This window comes from Choloepus didactylus, chromosome 7 (assembly GCF_015220235.1).
Source record: "Choloepus didactylus isolate mChoDid1 chromosome 7, mChoDid1.pri, whole genome shotgun sequence".
In the NCBI taxonomy this organism is placed as follows: Eukaryota; Metazoa; Chordata; class Mammalia; order Pilosa; family Megalonychidae; genus Choloepus; species Choloepus didactylus.
Genome location: NC_051313.1, coordinates 159,692 through 182,973, shown reverse-complemented (window position 1 = coordinate 182,973; position 23,282 = coordinate 159,692). Strand labels below are relative to the sequence as shown.

The following is a 23,282-nucleotide window of genomic DNA, read 5'->3' as shown; positions in this document are numbered from 1 at the left end:
TCATGCTGATATCTTAGTCTATATTAGGATGAGTCTTAGTATTTAAGAAAACTAGTCCATTCTTAGCTTTAAGCTTTTTATTTTATGAAAAATGCGTACAGCAGGCATTTAGAGACTGGAATGTGCTTTTGTTTTATTGCCGTCATGGTTTCCACATAAAGTCTTTGTCAGTTGAGTCCTATGCATTGGAGATAGCGTGCTGGCCCAGTCTTGCAGCGATACTGTTGCTGAGAGCAGAGACGTACCAGTGTACCATTCTCCATCCATGACATCCAACTCACAGGAAAGGAACCGGGATCAAATCATTGCCTTTGCGAAAATGAGAAAATTTATTTGGCCTTATAACTGGAAAGGGAACATTAATATTAAAAATTAGCCTTGAGAGGTGGTTGTAACACTGTTTGCTGAGTTAGGTGATTTGGTGAACATTTTTGCATATGGAGGGCTTTCTCGCTTTACAGAACAGACATAGGTCCAGCTGAGTGGTCTATAATGGAAATCAGATTTTCCATGGATATTACTATAGAATTACAGTCCGGTCCATTGGAAAACACATCTACAGTGTATCGCTCAGAACAGCGATGGTGACTTTGCTGGAGGAGAAAGTTCTGTAGCATCCCGAGGGTTACCCACCCCGAGAGGCTGCCCTCTGCTCCCCTTTGGCCAAATCGGCCATCTCTCACCTGTTGGTTCGTTCCTGGAGTGCTCTGGTTTTACAATGGAGGCTCCCAGACTGTCAGCCCAGAACTGAATTTTGTCCTTCATTTGCACGTTTATGGTGTTGACCAGGCCCGACCTTCAGGATGATGCTGGTCAGGAGACACCAGGGACTCAAGGAGTACCTGCTCTCTGCAGTCTCCAGGTAGCTGGACGCGTGTCCCGGTGGGGAAACCAGAGCTCAGAGCGTGTGAGTTCCTCACCTGGGCTCACACAGCGAGTGGCTGCAGATCAGGGTTTGACTCCACATCATGAGTTCAGGGTTCCCGGTAAGGATCTTTCTACTTCCTCAATCAGCTAGTTAATGTATTTAGAGGATGTGTATTTATTTTAAATAAGCAACATTTCTAGTATCCATTGTGCTTTTCTGTTCATTCCTGCCATTTAATAGCTGTTAACTACAGCTCTTTGAGAATCATGTATCTGCTATTCAAGTCTTCTTACTAGTTGCTTAAAAAAACAACCAGCTGTACCAGAAATAGTGTGTTTTGGGTTTCTCTTACTTTCTTGGAAGTTTGGGTATTTCGTGTGTTGTTTTTTATTCCACAGTGAATTTAAACCAAGTCCAAGTTCTGGAAATACCCAAATGACTGGGATTTAAGGAGTTTCATAAAGTTTGAAACCAGCTCAAAGGAAAACGAAGTTCTCCTTTATAAAGCATTAATACTTTTCCTGTTGAAATTAAAGAGTGTAGTTGAGAGTCATTGAACTACCCTTTTTCTTTCTGGGGAAATGTGTGTCTTCACTTTATACCCTTTGAGAGGAAGGATCCTGATCAGTGAGGTTGCGCAGTTGGATGGGAAAGTTGTCAGCGTTTTTCCAGGGCAGGGAAGCAGTGCGTGAGTAACCCTCTTGGCCTGTTTCACTGCCAGAGACATAACCTATTTTCCCTTTCTCAGAGATTTAAACTAAACAAAAGTCTGTTAGAAAAGCTGCCGTCCGTGGCCTCTCTCAGAGCCATTGGGATTCCGTTCTATGTTTCCACTACTGTTGAGCCCATGAGCAGTACCCTAAAATACTGCTTGTCATCATCTTGTATGGACGACGTCAGGGAAGGTGGAGGGGGACGTTGTTTTGCTACGAGACTGAGACTCATACAGCCCAGTACCTGGAGGGTTCCGCTGTCAATGTTTATGGTTTTTAGCCAGTTGGTTTTGGCATGTCAGGGAGGTCAGGGGCTCTGTGGAAGAGCGGGATGAGCAGTTTCCCGGTAACATGGATCATGCATTTCCGTCTCATCATCCCTGCTTCCTCCTTCCGCCCTGTGCACTCGTTTGTGGTGCAGTGAAGTCCTGCGAGTGGGGGACGTGTTGGGTTGGTGTGTTGCTCCCTGGCTGACTGCATGTAACTGCTCCTTCCCACAGAGAACCTGCAGCTTTGGAGGATTCGATTTGACAAACCGTTCTCTGCACATCAGCAGTAATAATTCTGCCCCAGGGGTGAGTATAGTCTGAAGAAGGCAAACACGTTGGACTCAAGGTTTGTGGCCAGCAAAACTTTCAGCTTGGTATCTTTGAGAATAGATGCTGTGTCAGTTTCTCCTCTGTGTAAGTGATCCTCAGTCATGTTTGGAAAGAGCCCCATTTCGCCTGTCTCCAGGCACTTCTCTGTCCCCTGGGCGGTGGTCCCCCAGCCCCATCTTCTCTCCGGAGGCAGCCACTTTCCCACGTGCCTCGTCAGTTTTCCTCAAGTTCCGGATCTGGGTGCATTTGGCCTGTGCAGAAAATGCCACCCACCGATGTGGCGCCAAGTGCACAGGCCGCCCAAGGCCTGTCTGCTTCTGGGGTGGCCCATCCCCCCAGCCCCAGGGGCTGCTGCTTCTGGACCTCAGCCGGAGGGACCCTCCCCACATGCCCAAGTGACTTCCTAAGGTCTCTCCCAATCCCCAAGCATCTAGGCGAGTTTTCTGTGCAGTTTTGGTTTTCTCTGATACATTTTGTCATGAAACTGAAATTTAGAGTCCATGCTTTATATTTGTTAGCATCACGTGTGACCTATGAAGTGTCTGAGAATTTCCTGGGAGAGTAAAACTTTTATTTGGATGTCAAGTGTTGTTGCTCTGTAAACCGATAATTTTATGTAGTGAAACTTAAAAAAGTGAGAGAAAGTATGATTTTCCCCCTTCTTAGGAGAAAGCTCTTTTTTATGCAAAATAGAATGATTGCTGATGACAGTCCAGCTTGTTCAGCCTTGGATTTTGCTGACTGGCGTTTGCCGTCCCGTTCTCACCACTTTCCTGGAGGCATCTGGTGGGGTTGCCCCTGCCCCAGGTTCACCTGGACATTGGTCCATGAGAATTGCTGCTGTGCTGGTGACATGCTGTTGCCTTGGGATTTTAAAATGGTGGAAAGAAGTGTAATTGGGGGGAAATGTACTAAGACTGAATAAAATTAAAAATGACCCCATTTTAAACAAACAAAAAGCTCCCTAGTAGGTTTTAACTTTTATCCTACAGACAAGTAAATGGCACTTAGTTAACCTAGGAAAAAATCCAAGATCTGGGGACTGCCAGTGTTTTCCTGAGAGATGGAACACTAACCTGCGTTTTCTCAGTTTAAAGGTTCTTAAAATATTTTGTTTTACAGGGTAAAGAAGGAGATTTTTTGTATAAAGAAGTAATCAAATCACCCACTGCCTCCCGCATCTCTCTTGGAAAAAAGGTGAAATCAGTGAAAGAGACAATGAGGAAGAGAATGTCAAAAAAATACAGCAGCCCGGGGTCTGCACAGGTACGCGGCCGCACTGGCCTGTGACGAGGCCGGCCTGAGGCTCGCATGGTGCGGGGCGCGTGCTCGTGCCTCAGTGCGGTTCACGTGGACAGGCATTCCACTCAGCAAACCTTTACCCCCGTGCTGGGCGATGCAGGCCCTGGCTGCCCACAAACGGGGAAGCGAAGTCACCTGTCTTTGGTGCAGCAGGCGTTCTAACTTAATACAAATGAAGGTTTTTGTTTTCTAAATATCCCTTGCTGCAAAATGGTTATCACCAGAATCGAACCTGAAAAGAGACATTTGAGTTTTGTTCGCTGACCTTTCAAGTGTGACCTCAGTAGTTTCTAGAAGCACATAGCAATTCTGAGAATTGCACGAGAGGTAAACTCAGAAAGCGCATCCTGGCTGCAGGACCTGCATGGGCATCCCGGGTGGGGAGGTCACAAACTGGCTGTCCATGTGGCCATTAAATCATCCCAGAACTGGGGTTTTTATTGCGCTTCAATATTTCTAATTGATTGCTAGGAACATGACCAGTTTCTGCCTAAAATGTATGTGTGCTGCACATTGCAGAAATTTGGACCATTAGCATTTCCCCACTCGGCACCTTCCCAGGGCTCACCATGTTGTCTGTAGGAGTTTCTGTACCTGAGCTCCAGAGACGACCCACCGGGCCGAGGCCGGTGCCGCTCCCTGCCGCCCTCTGGTGGGCAAGGCCGGCCATGCTCGGCCGCAGCAGCCACTTGGCTGTCTGGCCCCTCAGCTCACTTCCGTGACTTTGCACCCCCCGGCCCGGGGCGACTTCTGGAGACAGTTTTGATTGTCGTGCCTGGCGGGGGGGTGTGTGTGCGCACCCCCCCTAGCCCCCCCAACACACACACACACACACACAGACCCGGCCCCAGACGGCAGTCGAGCTGCTTAGGCTGCTGGAGGGAGCGTCTTCCCGTGCCCGTTTGTCCAGCCCTTTCTGTGTCCCCACGGGTGTGGGATGATGGTGATGGGGCGTTTCTGCCCAGCAGGGAAGCAGACGGGACAGTCCTGCGCAGATGTCCTGGCAGTGAAAGCAACCACCCTAATGTAAAGCGCTTTCTTTCATTTGCGCTTCTGAAACATTGAAACAACCACTAAAAGCTCTTACAAACTTGTTTCGAGGGCTTTACTGCTTTAAGGATCACATCACGAAATTTTAATGTCATTTTGAGCATTTTTTCTATAATTTTACTGCCGTCTCACAGTTTCGTCATTTTAGCCCTCTGGTTTTTTTAAAGCAACCATGTCACATAAATAAAAAGCATATAGGAATAATTTATCATTATCATGCTTTGGTGAGGGAAAAAAACGATTGTAAGTTCTTTCTAGCCTTTTAGTAAATATACCACCCATGATGTAGGAATATCTGTTCGGTCTGTTCCCAGCACACCTGTTCTTATAGGAAATCAATAAACACATGATGAATAAACTGATTTTTAAAAGCATCTGAGGATGCTGTCTTTCAAATATGTTCCTTATTTTTAGAAGCATTTATTGGAGAGATCACCTATTTTATAATTCAGTAAGGTGGAATAAAAATTTATTCAGGAATTCATCCTTTGCCGTTTTGGTAACTTCCCACCAATGGCTGGAGGTGGTTTGCAGCTCTCCTTGGGCGTAAAGCATGGTGGGTTTGTAGAATGACAGTAGTGTGCTCTCCATGACTTGGCGCCATGCGGATAACAGGCCCTGTTCAGGAGGTTTTGCACTCTTGTGGTTGTGTAAATGTTCAAACCATAGGGTGACACATGGAAGTTTTATTATGAACTGAAAAACAGTGTTTTACCATATTTCTTGGTCCTAAGTTGGTGTTTCATTTAGCAAATTTCCATAACTTATGTGAATAGAACCATAAAACCCTGTTTTGTTTTGTTTTGTTTTGTTTTTTGAACAAGGAATATCTGGGTTTTAGTGAAATGTTTCTCTCCAAAGTCGTTTAGTTACTCTCTGGTGGTAGTTCCGATACCTCATCAACAGTGGATTGTACTAGTGTTGTATGCTGTGTGTCTCTGAGGTTTAACTAAGAGGTAGATGTATTTTTCTCAGTTGGAGTTTTTAAGGAACATCTATTTCAGATTGAGAAATAATTTTTGAGTGCTTAATGCAAAAGTTAATGCAAAAATTAAGCACTAGTGTAGATTGAAAATGGGTGAATGTTGGATATGGAATCAAATGTTATGCAGATCAATTTGCTTGATTTGGCACCTGTCCTTGGATGAAACTCAGTGTCATGGAAACCCGTTTCAGGACCCCAGCCTCAATGGAATGCCTGGCTCCCCTCCCTCATCCTGGCCTGATGCTGCCCACCCGGACAAGCCCAAGCTCAAGGCCGGGGGCTCTGTGGAGAGTCTGCGGAGCTCCCTGAGTGGGCAGAGTTCGATGAGTAAGTTCATTCTGTCACTGATGACTGCGTCAGACTTGAGTTGAGTGTCAGGCTCAGGCAATTCAGAGCTGAGAAGAGCCTTTGGGAGCTCTCAGTGGGGCACACTGGAGTGGACAGTGCAAGCACAGGCCCGGCACAGAAGCAGGGGTGATGGGATTGGATCAGAAGACGGGGTAGACCCTCAGAGGGTCTGGGAATGGGAGAGAATGAGCTGAGGCCATGGGTCATTTGCTTATGTCTGAAATGGGACGGGTGAGGTCATGGATGCCAAGGTTGGGGGTCCCAGGCCCGAGGGATGCTGGTTATGAGCCCCCACTCCCACCCCCCAGTGAGGAATCAGCAGAGAACTTGGACCCCGGGGCCCCCAGCGCCTGCTCTGGCTCTGCTGTTCTGTCCTCTGTGCCGTCTTCTTCAAGACCTTTCAGGGTTGCTGGGTGGGAATTTGTGTTTACCCTGGATTTCCTTTTCCCCCATACAGGTGGTCAAACAGTGAGTACCACGGATTCCTCCACCAGCAACAGGGAAAGTGTCAAGTCGGAAGACGGTGATGACGAGGAGCCCCCCTACCGGGGCCCCTTCTGCGGCCGGGCCCGGGTGCACACGGACTTCACGCCCAGCCCCTACGACACAGACTCGCTCAAGCTCAAGGTGGGCCTCCCGGCTCAGGGACCACGCCTGGGCGCTTGGTTTCCTGGCCAGGTTTTCTTCTCTCCTCCCTGCTGGATGCTGGGTGGTCCCCGTGGGGCACCATTTGGGTCTCCTCTGTGACAAAAGACACACAGAACCGGCATGAGCTGGGGCAAGCCCTGCCTTGTGTTAACCCCTCGCCACCATGGCCCTGTCCCCTGGTCCTGTCCTCTGACCGCGGCTTACTCTAGGGCCCCCGCTGCCCCACACCAGCTGTTGCCACCTTCTCTGCAGGTGACTGACTGTCACAAAACACCTGGAGCACTTACGGGCCAGGGGCCGCCACTCGTGTTCGGGTGCAGACTCTCCTTCAGAGGAGGCGTTGTCTGGCTGGCGTGCAGCTTTCAGGGAGCCAGGTGCCCTCAACCCAGTGCGAGCGGGTGGGCAGGGCTCTGGGACGTGCCGGAACCCCCACATGACACCCCGTTAGCGGCTCAGAAAGGTCTCGTGCGGAATCCTGGTTCTGGCCTTAGAAATACACCTGACGGAAAGGCTTTTGTCCCCTGCTCTGCAGAAGGGAGATGTCATCGACATCATCAGCAAACCGCCCATGGGCACCTGGATGGGCCTGTTGAACAACAAGGTCGGCACGTTCAAGTTCATCTACGTGGACGTGCTGAGTGAGGAGGGGGAGAAGCCCAAGCGCCCCGCCAGGAGGGGGAGGAGAGGAAGGCCGCCCCAGCCCAAGTCCGTGGAGGACCTCCTCGACCGGATCAACCTGAGGGTTAGTCCTTGCTTTCCCGGCCACACACAGTTCTCCCCTAAACCAGGAAAGGGTGGGCGGTGGCCTGAGCCCCCCACAAGGCAGCTCCTGTGGCGAGCATCCAGCCTTTGGAAGAAATGGTTTCCAGTCCTAATGCTGCCCTTGGGCTCTGCTGTGGGTCCTAACCCTGCTCGTGGCCCAAGGAGTGGCTTCAGAGGGCTGCAAGCTTCGAGCCACTGCCAGGCAGGACTGTGAGCAGGACCCCCACCCACTGCCAGCTGGGAGCTAGTGCCTCAGACCCCTGGCCCCTGCCAGCTGGGAGCTAGTGCCTCAGACCCCTGGCCCCTGCCAGCTGGGAGCTAGTGCCTCAGACCCCTGGCCCCTGCCAGCTGGGAGCTAGTGCCGCAGACCCCTGGCCCCTGCCAGCTGGGAGCTAGGACCGCAGACCCCTGGCCCCTGCCAGCTGGGAGCTAGGACCGCAGACCCCTGGCCCCTGCCAGCTGGGAGCTAGGACCGCAGACCCCTGGCCCCTGCCAGCTGGGAGCTAGCACCCACCTCCAAGAGCCACAAGAGCCACAAGGCTTCTCACTCCCTCCATCTAGTGAAGTGGGTCTACAGCAGCAGATCCTGTTTACTCCTTGCAAATCCCTCTTGCTCTTGAGGAATTCCTGGGCTTTCTGGGTTGGATTGCAGTAACTCTACTGCCTGTGTGTGTGGCATTGAAGGAATCAGCTGGTAGCAAAGGCACAATAACTTTGCCAGCCAGCATGAGCCACCCCACCTGCCTGCTGGGCCCAGGGGCGGGAGGGTCAGATTATACTGCAAGTGAGACTTTCTCATCTGTAGATGCATGAAGTGCCCTTGGAGCGAGAATTGAGGCGAGGCTGGCTGATGGCCCCATCGTCCTGCCAGGCCTGCTAACTGTGCTCTCTCCCCCCAGGAGCACGTGCCCACGTTCCTGCTGAACGGCTATGAGGATGTGGACACGTTCAAGCTCCTGGAGGAGGAGGACCTGGATGAGCTGAACATCCGGGACCCGGAACACAGGGCCGTGCTCCTGACAGCGGTGGAGCTGCTCCAGGAGTACGACAGTAAGTCCGGTCTCAGGTGTGGCCTCAAGAGACCCCCTGAGACCCCGGTTCGCTTGGCCCTGCTCTCTGCTGAGCCCAGGCAGAGCCGCACAAAGCCCCCTCACGTGGGCGAGAAGAGCACCTGCTGCTGGTGCCGTCCCTGGCAGGTGTCTGCCTTGTGCCCGAGGGAGCCACATCGTGGTTTCGGGAGACAGGGAGGCTCCTGCTTAGGGGGGTGCAGCTTCCGCGGCCCTGAGGCCACCTGCATGACAGGTGCTGATGAGCTGGGGGTGTCCCGCCTCTAGCTTAGGCCCAGCGCCCTTGGGGTGTTGTGTTCCTATGGAACAGGTTGTCTAGTGAATGAGCTACATCACCTTCCATTCAAGAAGAAAGTGTGAATTGACTATACGTAGTAGAGAATTCAGAATTGGCTTGCGAGTTCCATCCTTGTACACCTGTGCACAGAATGCGGCGGGCTCCCAGCTGCTCTGCAGCTCTTTGAGTATGCTGGGTCCTGTGCTCCATTATCCCATTCTTGCTTTTTATTCTTCAGTTGACATCAAAAATATTCCCCAAATTACTCATCACAAAGGCAGTATTCTTCCCAGTTACTGAATTCAGATGCATTTTCTCTCGAGTGCTCTGCTTCAGGGATGTCCATTTCTAATAGCATTTCTGTTGCTCAGACACACAAAACCCTTGGTTATTGGTGGGAAAACATCTGCATTATCAGATGCATCGGTCCCAAGAGAGATGGGAGCACGTGTCTCAGCACAGCGAAGTTCCCTCCCGGTCCGCAGGGTCTCTCAGCTGAGACCATGGGCCTGGGGCCTCTGGGGAGAGCTGGAACGAGTGTTTTTCAAGTTAACGTCACTCTGTAGCCAGGTCTTCCTGTATTCGAATCCCCCAAGAAGCCCTGGTGGTCAGTAGCCCGGTCGTGTGGGGGAACCCGGACCCCATCACTCAGTAAAACCGCCACGGGACGGCAGCCAGGTCAGCTCCTCTCCGTTGTGGACCTGGGAGGAGCAGGGCTGTGTCCGAGTTCACGGAGGGGCCTGGGCTCCGCCCCACGTCCCCTGGGCTCCAGTGCTGCCCCCGCGCGCCTTGGGACACGGTCTGGTGTGGGTGGTTTGCGAAGCTGGCTCGGGAGGCTGAGGAGGGCTCTTTGCTTTCTCTTAAATCCCATTTTGAATCTCTGCTGTGCCACTGTTTAGGACTTTCCTAATACATGAAGTGTTACTTTCTGTCACCGGTTCTAAACCAAAGGCTTCAAGGGCTAAGATTCCGGGTCCAGGCTTACCCTCAGTTTATAAGATTTTAATTTCAGCGCCGCTTGAGTTCATACTGCCTCTAACAGATAACTTCCAGGAATGTGCTAGGTTTCTGTAAAAATAAATTTTTGTGCACTAGAGAGGTAGAAAGGCACTGGGGTCTCTGAAGATATTCGCGGGGGTTTCTGTGGCTCAGCACCCCCGAGAGCAGGAAGCGCGTCCCCAGCTTTGCTCGGCAACTGGGCCTGTCCAGCCTCTCCTGCCAGGGCGGACGGGAAGGCCGACACCACCTGGGCCCCCCCTGGGTCCCATAGCAATTCCTGACCCTGAACAAAGTTCCCTTTTGAGAAAGTAGTTTTTATCAAACATTTCATTAGGAATTATTTTTTAAATGCAGAAAACTAGAGAAAAATAAAAATCTACATTCCTACTTCTTAAATCCAACCAAAGTTACCATTTTGCCTTGTTTGCTATACTCCTCATATTCTTAAGAGATAAAATGACACGGGGTTGTCGGGGTCCTGCTGTCCTCTAGTCCCAGCCCACCCCTCCAGAGTAGCTGCCCATGTCCTTGGGCCCAGCCTGGCTTTCGGTGTGAGCGGAGTCTCCCCGACATGTGCCCTGGGCAGGGGTTTTGTGGAAGCTGCCAGCTGGTCCTGCCTGGCAGCTGCTGACCAGCTCTTCTCTGGAGGTGCCACTCCAGTCTGGGCTTTTAGTCGGGTTCCCGCCCTCCCTCCCCATGGCAGCTCCAGCTGCTGAGCCTGCTGAGCCTGGGCCCCCAGGCGTCCCCAGTGGCAGGGCCTCCTCCGTGGTGCTCCCGTGGGCCAGCACTTCGGAGGCTGTTTAGCTGCAGCTGTGGGACTTGGATCCCTCTTCCTGGGATGTAACTGATGGCTCGGAGCCCTCGTTTCCCTAAACAACATGTGAGGGCAGCGCAGAGGCCACCCCACGTCCACAGACTCTTCCGCCCAATGAGGACATCACTCTAGAAGCTTCTACTTTCTGGGGGGCGGGAGGGGGGACAGTCTCTTGTCATTTGAATAACAGCATTTCCTAGGATCTCTTCACAGTTTGTTATGAATTGCTGCCATGTGGGAAAACAGGAGGAAGTGGTGAGTGGCTGATGGAGCGGCTGGTGCCCTCTGCTTCGCCACATTTTAATTTTAATGACTGGAGAAAGGCATCTGATTTCTGGTTTATTGCTTTCGTTGTTCTTTGTGGGGTTGGTGGGGAAGGACATTCAGAGAAAGGGAAACCTTTCCTTTCTGTTCATCACGCAACTGGTTATTTTATGCAGGAAATATTTTCTTGCTTTCCACTGTGCGTGACCAAGCACTCGGCTGTAGAGCACGAGGGCTCTCCGTGTGGCACGGGCAGGGCGACGCTGCTGGCTAAAGGCTCGGGATAGCCACACGATTCCCATCAAGAGCCTCTTGGGATGAGGGTGTCCAGCCCTCAAGAGGCTCCACTGAGAGGCCCCTGGGCTTCCGCTGTCTGACCCTTTGTACTCAGGGAATGGAACACTACCCCAGGATGAAAGGGGAAGTGACCTGAGTCACAGGAAAGAAAGCACCAAAATATTCCAAGCAGCCAAACAAGATTTGCTGCTGCCCAGCCTTGCCAACCTTTCCCCTGCTGAGCGAATGCAGAAGCGGTACATCAGCGGGGGCCCGGAGGGTGTCTTCATGCTAAAAATATTGACGTTTCACTGGACACTTACATGTTAGTTCCCAAATTCGGAAAGCTAATAACAAATAACTTGAAACACAGGACTTACGAATCTCTGGAAAACATGCTGTCTTGATACGATCTTCTGAAAGGAGCATCTGTGAACTCGGCTTCTCTCTGATGACACTCGGCACGATGGTGACAGCCCCTGCTAGAGAGCTCTGGGTGCTCCTGCCCAGAGAGTCTTTCTTATCCAGCAGTTTTATTGAGATATACTCACATATCATACAATCCATCCAAAGTGAACAATCAGTGGTTCATAGTTTCATCACATGGTTGTGCATTCCTCACCACACTAAATTTTAGAACATTTTCATAACTCAAAAAAAAAACCAAATCCAATCACATCCCGTACCCCTTATCCCCCCCATTACTGACCCTTAGCATTGGTGTGGTACATTTGTTACTGTTGATGGAAGAATATTAAAACATTACTAGTAAGTATAGTCCATAGTTTGCAGTAGGTGTATGTTTTCCATATACCACCTTATTAACTCCTTATAATAATAATGACATATATTTGTTCTAGTTCATGAAAGAACATTCTGCATTTGTACTGTTTATCAATTGTTGCCCACCCTGTGATTCACTGTCCCGCTTTATCTTCTGGCTTTCTTTTTAGTGACATACACGACCCTAAAGCTCCCCTTTCAACCACAATCACCCACATAATTCAGTGCTGTTAATTATACTCACCATATTGTGCTACCGTTGCTTCTATCCATTACCTAACATTTAAATTCAACCTAGTTAAAAATTCTGCACGCATTAAGTATCTGCTCCCCATTCTGTACCCACATTTTATTTCCTGGTAACCTGTATTTGAGATTTTAGCTCTATGAGTTTACTCATTATAATTAGTTCATATTGGTGAGATCATACAGTATTTGTCCTTTTGCATCTGACTTATTTCACTCAACATAATGTCCTCAAGGTTCATCTGTGTTGTCGCATGCTTCAGGACTTCATTCCTTCTTACAGCTGAGTAATAGTCCATCCTATGTATATACCATGTATTGTTTATCCGTTCATTCATTGATAGACACTCGGGTTGTTTCTGTCTTTTGGCAGTTGTGAATAGTGCTGCTATGAACTTTGTTGTGCAAATGTCTTGTATTTTTATCTGGCTTTGGTATCAGCGTGATGTTGGCTTCATAGAATGAGTTAGGTAGTGTCCCCTCCTCTTCAAGTTTTGGAAGCGTGTGGGCAGGATTGGTGTTAATTCTTCCGGGAATGATTGTCAGAATTCACCTGTGAGGTCATGTGGTTCTGGGCTTTTCTTTCTTGGGAGGTTTTTGATGATTGATCCAGTGTCTTGTGATTGGCTTGTTAAGGTCTTCTGTTTCTTCTGTAGACACTGTAGGTTCTTCATGTGTTTCTGGAAATTTGTGCATTTCATCTAAGTTGTCAAATTTGTTGGCATACAGGTTTCATAGTATCCTCTTATCTTTTTATTACTGTGTGGGCTATAATAATGTCCCCCCTCTCATTTCTGATTTTATTTATTTGCATCTTATCTCTTTTTTTCTGTGTCAGTCTTGCTAAGGATTTGCCAATTTTACTGATCTTGAAGAGCAAACTTTTGGTTATGTTGATTTTCTCTTTTTTTTTTCTTTTTTGTTCTTGATTTCATTTATTTCTGCTCTAATCTTGGTTATTGCTTTCCTTCTGCTTGCTTTGGAATTAGTTTGCTTATCATCTTCTAGTTCCTCCAGGTGTGCAGTTAGCTCTTTGATTTTAGCTCTTTCTTCCCTTTTAAAGGGGGCATTTAGGGCTATAAAATTCCCTTTCATGACTGTTCACTGCATCCAGTAAATTTTGATGTGTTGTGTTCTTGTTTTCATTCATCTCTTTACTAATTTCTCTCACAATTTCTTCTTTGACCCATGAATTGTTTAAGAATGTGTTGTTTCCTGTTCTCTGCCTGATATTGATTTTCAGCTTCATTCCATTATTTTTTTTATTTTTTAAATTCAATTTTACTGAGATATATTCACATACCATACAGTCATCCAAAGTATACAATCAGTTGTTCACAGTACCATCATACAGTTGTGCATTCATCACTCCAATCTATTTTTTGAACATTTTCCTTGTACCAGAAAAAGTGAAAATAAGAATAAAAAAATAAAAGTAAAAAAGAACACCCAAATCATCCCCCCCACCCTATTTTTCATTTAGTTTTTTGTCCCCATTTTTCTACTCATCCATCCATACCCTGGATAAAGGGAGTGTGATGCACAAGGTTTTCACAATCACACTGTCACCCCTTGTAAGCTACATTGCTATACAATCATATTCAAGAGTCAAGGCTACTGGGTTGCAGTTGATAGTTTCGGGTATTTACTTCTAGCGATGCCAATGCCTTAAAACCTAAAAAGGGTTAGCTATATAGTGCATAAGAATGTCCATCAGAGTGACAAAAATCTCTCAGCCACTGAAACTTTATTTCGTTTCATTTTGCATCCCCCTTTTGGTCAAGAAGATGTTCTCAATCCCACAGTGCCGGGTCCAGATTCATCCCTGGGAGTCATATCCTGCGTAGCCAGGGAGATTTACACCCCTGGGTGTCAGAACCCACATAGGGGGGAGGGCAGTGAGTTCACCCGCCGAGTTGGCTTAGCTAGAGAGAGAGAGAGGGCCACATCTGAACAACAAAGAGGCACTCGGGGAGACTCTTAGGCACTATTATAAGCAGGTTTAGCCTCTCCTTTGCAGTAACAAGCTTCATAAGGGCAAGTCCCGTGATAGAGGGCTTGGCACATCAAACCTCCAGTCCTCAATGTTTGTGAGAACATCAGCAACAATCCAGGTGAGGAAGCCCAACACCTCTGCATTTTCCCACAGCTTCTCAGGGGAGCCCTGCATATATGTTTTTATTCTCTGTCCAAATTTCCTTGGGTTTTGTCTCTATTTCTCACTAACCTATGCAAACCTACCAGGTCTCACTTCCTCTTAAAAGTTCCATGTAATTATGGTATTTGAACAAACTATATGAGTTAAATTGTTTAGGAAATACAGATCTTGCCAACTAAACATCTCTTCCCTTGGTCTCACATGGAATTTGAAGTTTTAAAAAGCAGCCAGTATTGTCCTTCACCCTTTGGCCTAATTTGCCCTAGTCTTGACCACATCTGCTTCATTCATACCTCTAGTTGAAGTCTGGACTCTTTTTCAGCTTTTTTAACAGTTGCTGTAGGTGCTAATACTGACATTCATATCTGTCGAGTTCTAGCTCTGAGTTTCAGGTATCACACAGATACCCAAAGTTCCAGGGATCAATCAGGTTATACCAAAGGGATCGGCATCTCAAATCTAGGGATAGCCATTACAGTTCAGGAATAGATGTGACTGCTTTAAGAGCTTATAATCTAGGGACCATTACAGTAAGCGTTCCCTTGATAAGCTGTGCTCTAAGGTTCAGTTCTGAGTTTACACATTGTAGTTAGTCCATATTGGTGAGGCATTATAGTGTTTGCCTTTGTTTCTGGCATAGTTCACTCAAAATGCTGTCTACAGGATCCATTCACCTCGTTGGGTGTCTCACAGCTTCACCCCTTCTCGTAGTTGCTCAATATTCCATTGTATGCACACCCAACAGTTCACCATTCTGTTCCTCAGTCAGTGTACCCTTAGGTCACCTCCACCCACTGCAAATCATGCATACTCTCTCCGTAACACCAGTGTGCAAGTGTCCATTCATGTCCCTGCTCTCAGATCCTCCAAGTAAATGCCCCCTAATGAGGATGCGAGACCTAATGGCACCCACAGACTTAGCTTCGTGTGGAACCTCCCCCCATTGTCCTCCAGAAAGGCTACACCATTCTGCCTCCTAACCAACAGTTAATGCGTACATCCCTCTCTCCATGTTCTTACCAGGGCTTTTATCCCTGTTTATATTTTTCCATACAATTTTATAGCGCTATATTCACATACCATATAATTATCCACAGTGTGCAATCAGTTGGTCATGGTATCATCATACAGTTGTGCATTTATCACCACAGTCGGGACTTGAATATATTGATTACTAAAAAAAAAAAAAAAGTTTTTTTTTAAACAAATAATAAAAAAGATAATAAAAAGAAAAATAAAATATCATACAATACAATATAGTAGTAGGGTCAGACAATAACACCACTACCAAGAATCCCATATCCCTCCCATATATCCCCGTCTCATACACATTTAGCTTTGGTATATTGCCTTTGTTACATTTAATGGAAGCATATTTCAGTGTTACTGTTGACTACCAACTCCAGTTGCTTTGATTATATGTTTTCCCCACTACCATCCCCTTTTCAACACTTTGCATGGTTGACATTCATTTGTTCTTCTACATGCAAGAATGGTTTTATATTTGTACATTTAGCCACAATCATTGACCACTCCAGTTATTGCTAAGTTAAACAGTCCCAGTCTTTATCGTCTATCTTTACCTCCGGTGTCATTTATGCCCCTAGCCCACCTCTTTTGGCTTTACTCACAGACATCTTTGTTCAGTGTACTTACAATATTGTGCTACCATCACACAGTATTATGCTATTTCTGGATCTATACAGTCAATCCTGTTGAACATTCTATAGTCCTTCAGTATCAAATGCCCAATTTCTGCCCTCTTTCTATCGCCTGGTAGCCTATGTTATCAGCTATTAGCTCTCAAAGTTTGCTCATTAATATTAGATCATATTAGTGAGACCATACAGTATTTGTCCCTTTGTTTCTGGCTAACTGCACTCAACATAATGTCCTTAAAGTTCAACCATGTTATTGTATGTTCCATGTCTTTGTTCTATCTTACAGCTGTGTAATATTCCATCATGTGTATATACCACAGTTTGTTTATCCACTCGTCCGTTGATGGACATTTGGGCTGTTTCCATCTCTTGGCTATTGTGAATAATGCCACTATAAACATCAGTTTACAAATGTCCATTCATGTCTTAACTTTCAGTTCCTCTGAGTACTGGAATAGCTGGGTCGTATGGCAAATCTATACTTAGCTTCCTACGGAACTGTCTCACTGTCTTCCAGAGTGGTTGCACCATTCTGCATTCCCACCAACAGTGAATAGTGTGCCTCTTTCTCCACATCCTCTCTAGCACTTGTAATTGTCTGTTTTTTTGGATAATGGCCATTCTGGTAGGTATGAGATGAGATCTCATTGTGGTTTTGATCTGCATTTCCCTAATAGCCAGTGAAGTTGAACATTTTTTCATATGTTTTTGAGCCATTTGTGTTTCCTCTTCAGAAAAGTGTCCGTCCACGTCTTTTGCCCATTTTTTAATTGGATTGTTTGTCTTTCTGTTGTTGAGTTATAGGATTGCTTTATATATTCAGAATATTAAACCATTATCTGATATGTGGTTTCCAAATATCATCTCCCATTGTGTAGGCTGCCTTTTACCTTTCTGACAAAGTCTTTTGATGTAAAAAGTGTTTGATTTTGAGGTGATCCCATTTGTCTGTTTGTTCGTTGGTTGCTCACACTTTGGGTGTGAGGTCTAAAAAACCACCTCCTATCACAAGATCTTTAACATATTGCCCTATGTTTTCTTCTAAGAGTCTTATGGTCTTAGCACTAGTGTTAGGTCTTTAATCCATTTCTAGTTAATCTTTGTATGAGGGGTCTGTCCCAGTTGCTTTGGCTTGACTGCCTTATCAAAGATCAATTGTCCATGGATGTGAGGGTCTTTCTGAGCACTCAATTCAATTTCTTTGGTGTTATTTCTGTCCTAATGCCAGTACCATGCTGTTTTGACCACTGTAGCTTTGTAATATGTTTCAAAGTCAGGTACTGTGAGACCTCCCACTTCATTCCTCTTTCTCAAGATATTTTTGTCTATTCAGGCCACCTTACCCTTCCAAATAAATTTGGTTATTGGTTTTTCTATTTATGCAAAGTATGTTGTTGGGATTTTAATTGGTGTCGCATTGAATCTATAAATCAGTTTAGGTAGAATTGACATCTTAATTATATTTAGTCTTCCAATCCATGAACACGGTATGTTCTTCCATTTTTTTAGGTCCTGTTCAATTTCTTTTAGCAGTTTCTTTTAGTTTTCTTTGTGTATATCTTTTGTGGCCTTCGTTAAGTTTATTCCTAAATACTTGATTCTTTTGGTTGCTATTGTAAATGGAATTTTTTTCTTGATTTCTTCCTCTTGTTGCACATTACTTGTGTATAAGAACACTACAGCTTTTTGCATGTTGATCTTGTAGCCTGCCACTTTGCTGTATTCATTGATCAGTTCTAATAGCTTTGCTGTAGATTTTTCTGGATTTTCTACATATAGAATCATGTTATCTGCAAAGAATGAAAGTTTTACTCTTTCCTCTCCAATTTGGATGCCCTTTATTTCTTTTTCTTTCCTAATTGCTCTAGCTAGAACTTCCAGCACAATGTTGAATAACAATGGTGACAGTGGGCATCCCTGTCTTGTTCCTGATCTTACAGGGAAAGCTTTCCGTCTCTTCCCATTTAGTTTGATGTTAGCTGTGGGTTTTTCATATATTGCCTTTATCATATTGAGAAATTCCCCTTCTATTCCTATCCTTTGAAGTGTTTTCATCAAGAAAGGATGTTGGATTTTGTCAAATGCTTTTTCTGCATCTGTTGAGATGATCATGTGGTTCTTCTGCTTTGATTTATTGATGTGGTTGGTATATTACATTAATTGATTTTCTTGTGTTGAACCAGCCTTGCATACCTAGAATAAACCCCACTTGGTCGTGACATATAATTCTTTTAAAGTGCTGCTGAATTCAATATGCGAGTATTTTGCTGAGGATTTTTGCAACCATATTCATTAAAGAGATTGGTCTATAATTTTCTTTTTTCATATTATCTTTGTCTGATTTTGATATTAGGGTGATGGTTTCATAGAATGAGTTGGGTAGCTTTCCCTCTTCTTCAATTTTTTTGAAGAGTTTGAGCGGGACTGGTACTAATTCTTTCTTGAATGCTTGGTAGAATTCACATGTGAAACCATCTGGTCCTGGGCTTTTCTTTTTTGGGAGCTTTTTGATGACTGACTCAATCTCTTTACTTGCCATTGGCTTATGAAGGTTGTCTATTTCTTCTTGAGTCAACATTGGTTGTTTATGCTTTTCTAGGAAGTTGTCCATTTTGTCTAAGTTGTCTAGTTTATTACCATATAGTCGCTTGTAGTATCTTCTCATTACATCCTTGTTTTCTGCAGGGTCAGTAGTTATGTCTCGTTTCCCATTTCTTATTTTGTTTACATGTGCACTCTCTCTCTCTCACTCTCTTTTTTTTTTATTTCTTTTTTGTTAGCCTAGCTAGAGGTCCATCAATTTTGTTGAGTCTCTCTACTGTTTAACTGTTCTCAATTTCATTTATTTATTCTCTAATCTTTGTTATTTTTTCCTTCTGTTTGGGGTTAGTTTGCTGTTCTTTCTCTAGTTCTTCCACGTGAATGGTTAATTCCTCATTTTTTGCTCTCTATTCTGTTTTAATATAGGCATTTAGGGCAATAAATTTCCCTCTCAGCACCACCTTTTCTGCGTCCTATTAGTTTTGATATGTTGTGTTTTCATTGTCATTTGCCTCAAGGTATTTACTAATTTCTCTTGTAATTTCTTCCTTTACCCACTGGTTTTCTAAGAGGATGTTGTTTAGCCTCCATATATTTGTGAATTTTACGACCCTCTGCTTGTTATTTATTTCAAACTTCATTCCATTATGGTCCAAGGAAATGTTTTTGATAATATCAGTATTTTTTTAGACTTGCTTTGTGACCCAACATGTGTCTATCCTAGAGAATGTTCCATGAGCACTTGAGAAAAAAGTGTATCCTGCTGTTGCGGGATGTAGTGTTCTATAAATACCTGTCAAGTCTAGTCCAATTACCGTACAGTTCAATCTCTCTGTTTCCTTATGGATCCTCTGTCTAGATGTTCTATCCATTGATGAGAGCATGTATTGATGTCTCCGAATATTATTGTAGAGGTACCTACTTCTCCTTTCACTGTTCTCAGTGTTTGTGTCATGAATTTTGGGGCATTCTGTCTTGGTGCATAAATATTTATGATTGTTATGTTTTCTTGATGAATTGACCCTTTTATTAATGTATGGTGTCCTCTCATCTCTTTTAATTGTTTTACTTCTGAAGTCTAATTTGTCTGATATTAATGTGGCTACTCCCACTTTTTTCTGGTTGTTTGCATGAAATATCATTTTCCAATCTTTCACTTTGAGCCTATGTTTGTCCTTGTGTCTAAAATGAGTTTCTTGTAGACAGCATATAGATGGGTCCTGTTTTTTAATCCATTCTGCCAGTCTATGTCTTTTTATTGGGGAGTTTAATCCATTAACATTTAGTGTTATTACTGTAAGGGCAGTACTTTCTTCTACTGTTTGTCTTTCAGATTTTATATGTCATATCTTGTTTCTCCCTTGCTTTCCTTTTACCCTTCCTGATAACCTTAATTTCTATACTCTTCTCCAAACCTCTCTCTCCTGTCTTTTCCTATCAGCCTCTAGTGTGCCCTTTAGTATTTCTTGTAGCGCTGGTCTCTTATTCACAAACTCTTTCAGTGTCTGTTTGTCTGAAAATATTTTAATCTCTCCCTCATTTTTGAAGGACAGTTTTGCCGGATATCGAATTCTTGGTTGGCAGTTCTTCTCTTTCAGTATCTTAAATATATCATACCATTGTCTTCTCGCCTCCATGGTTTCTGCGGAGAAATCTGTGCATAGTTTTATCAAGCTTCCCTTGTATGTGATGGATTGCTTTTCTCTTGCTGCCTTCAGAATTCTCTCTTTGTCTTTGACATTGGACAATCTGATCAGTAAGTGTCTTGGAGTAGGTCTATTGGGATCTATCCTTTTAGGGTACACTGTGCTTCTTGAATCTGTAATTTTCTGTCTTTCATAAGAGTTGGAAAATTTTCAGTGAATATTTCTTCTATTATTCTTTCTGCTCCTTTTCCCCTCTCTTCTCCCTCTGGGACACACATAACACGTATTTTCGTTTGCTTCATGTTGTCACTCAGCACCCTAAGACTCTGCTCATATTTTTCCATTTTTTTCACCATCAGTTCTTTTGTGTGTATGAATTCAAATATCTTATCTTCCAGTTCACTTATCCTTTCTTCTGGCTGTTCAAATCTACTGTTGTATCCCTCTATTGTGTTTTTCATCTCCTCCACTGTGCCCATAAGTTCTGCCATTGTTTTTTTCAAGTTTAAGAACTTTTCTTTATGGTCATCCAGTGTCTTCTTTATATCCTTCATCTCTTGCCATATCTTCCCTCAGGTCGCTGATTTGATTTTTGAATTGATTTTGGAGATCTGTTTGATTATTAATTATTTATTTCAGTTCCTCTATCTCAGTTGAAGTGTTAGTTTGTTCCTTTTGCTGGTCCATATTTTTGTGTTTCCTAGTATGGCTCATTATTTTGAGCTGTCTGAGCATCTGACTTTCTTGATTAGTATATTCTGGAACTCGTTTTCACTTTACCTAGAGTTTTCTTGTTGGTTGTCTTTGTTCTCTAACCTTTGGTGTTCAGTTAAACTTATTCTAGACCTCTAACTTAGGTTCTATTTAGTTGATCATAGTTTTTCACCTCTTGTTTTTCTGTTTCTTGCCCTGCCTCTATGTAGCCTTCTTGTGTGATGGTCTCTTCAGATATGGTCAACCCCAGTCAGGTTTTCCCAGTCCAGAGAGGCCTGGGTCTCGGGAGGAGGGTATGGAGTTTCCTTGAGAATGAGACCCTCCTGTGAGGCCTTTAGACTCTGTGCTTCTCCTCTCCTGTCCACCAGGTGGCACTTGCCAGCCCGCAGCTCCCCCACCAGTGTAAGGAGGTGGGAGCCTTTAGTTCTCCCGGTGACCCTGACCTTGTCGGGGCCATGGCTGACTGAAGCTGGTTAATGAATTCCAGCCCCTGGGGTCTGAGCTCCTTGATGAAGGGCTGCAAATTGAGGTAGACTGTGGTCCATTCTTCTTGGGGGAGTTATGTGCCCTGCAGGGAACTGTCTCCCCCACTAGGCTCACTGCTTTGTCTGTCAGACCTATCTCAGCTCTCCGTTTCCTGGGTTCAGAGGCCAGTTGCAGATACCTGAAAAGAGCTACTTACAATGGTTATTTTTAAAAGAAACAACAAAAAAAGAAAAAGTAAAAAAATCCCTTTTTAAAGCCTTGCCCCAGCCTGGAAGTTTTGTCAGTGTCAGAATAGAGTATTTAAAGATGTGCTTTGTGCTATTATCTGCATAATTACTCTCCAACAGCTTTAATTCTATCCTTGCCAGGGGGCTACTGAAGTGTAAAAAGATAAGGAGTCAGAGAGCAAGAAAGGAGGAGAGGCAAAATGTAGGGAAAAAAAAAAACAGCCTTTTTGGATGCAGGGAATAGGTGCCCCCTCATACATGCCCCTACTTCCCAGAGCCCAGCCCTTCTCTGGCACCCCCAGCTCTAAAAGTTAATTGATTAACAATTTGTTAACTAATTCTGCAGTTGAGGCTGGGTTGAGCCCCCTTCTTGCTCCCAGCAGATTGTTTTATTTTTTTCCTTTCATGGAGCTGGCTGTGAGACAGTCTGAGAGGTCTGGGTGGGGAGCGGCGCCAGACCCCTGGTTGGGGGAACTTACAGATCTTGCTGCATTCTCAGCTTTTCCATGTAATCCAGATTTGTGTACGATGTGTGACTGGTCACTGGAGACCCTAAAAACACTGTTTCGTACAGTTCCTGGGTAATTACTGGCTGCTGTAGAGGAGAGACTAAATTCCACTCCTCACCACTTTGCCATCTTGCCCCGCCCCCTTCATTCCATTCTTATCTAAGAAAGTGCTTTGTATAATTTCAGTCTTTTTAAATTTATTGAGACTTATTTTGTTGCCCAGCATATGTTCAGTCCTGGAGAATGAGCCATAGGTACTTGAGAAGAATGTATGTCTTGCTGTTTTGGGGTGCAGCTTTCTGTATGCATCTGTTGGGTCTAGTTCATCTATGTTTGATCCAAGTTCTTTGTTTCCTTATTGACCCTATGTCTTTGTGCTCTATCTCTTGATGAGAGAGGTGTATTGAAGTCCCCAACTATTATTTTAGAAAATCTGTTTCTCCCTTCAGTTTTACCAGTGCTTGCCTCATGTACTTCAGGCATAAAGTTAGGAGTATAAATATTTATGATTGTTTCTTCTATATAATGTTCTTCCTTGACTCTCATGACATTTTTTGTACTTAAAGTTCATTATGTCCAATATTATTATAGCTACCCCAGCTCTGTTTTGGTTGTTGTTTGCATGGAGTATTTTCTTCTAGCCTTTCACTCGCAACTTATTTGTATCTTTGGGTCTAAGTTGAGTCTCTTACAGGTAGCATCTAGCTAGATCATATTTTTTTATCCATTCTGCCAATCTTTCTTTTGACTAGAGAGTTAGTCCATTAATGTTCAGTGTTACTACTGTAAAAGCAGTACTTACTTCCACTGTTTCAGCATTTGAATTTTATGTGTCATATCTTATTCTTGTCTTTCTTTTTATCCTTTCAGTTACCCTTACTGATAATCTTCCTTTCTACACTCTCCTCAAGTCTCTCTCTCTCCTGTCTTTTTTTTTTTCAGCCTGCAGAGCTCCTTTTAGTATTTCTTTTGGGTTGGACTCTTATCAATGAATTCTCTTTGTTCCTATTTATCTGTGAATGTTTTAAACTCTCCCTCAATTTTGAAGGGCAGTTTTGCCAGATAAAGAAATCTTGACTGGTAGTGTTTCTCTTTCAGTACCTTATGTATATTGTAACACTGCCTTCTCATCTCCATGATTTCTGATGAGAAATCTGCACTTAATGTTGTTGCAGCATGCTTGTAAGTGCTGCATGGCTTTTCTCTTGCAGCTTTCAGAATTCTCTCTTTATATTTGGCAGTTGCCATTCTAATTAGTATGTGTCTCGGAGTGGTTCTGTTAGGGTTTATTCTGTTTGCAGTCCATTGGGCTTCTTGGATTTGCAACTTCATGTCTTTT

The 23,282-nt window shown here is 44.7% G+C and overlaps 1 protein-coding gene across 1 annotated transcript in view; it reads left to right on the top strand.

The window, feature by feature from the left end:
- The window catches only part of SASH1 (SAM and SH3 domain containing 1), a 157,073-nt gene that overhangs the window by 118,191 nt on the left and 15,600 nt on the right, over positions 1 to 23,282 (top strand). Inside the window, 6 exon segments of the mRNA XM_037842581.1 lie at positions 2,082 to 2,156; positions 3,303 to 3,446; positions 5,709 to 5,844; positions 6,323 to 6,492; positions 7,046 to 7,255; positions 8,175 to 8,325. Coding sequence (XP_037698509.1) covers positions 2,082 to 2,156; positions 3,303 to 3,446; positions 5,709 to 5,844; positions 6,323 to 6,492; positions 7,046 to 7,255; positions 8,175 to 8,325 — 886 coding nt within the window.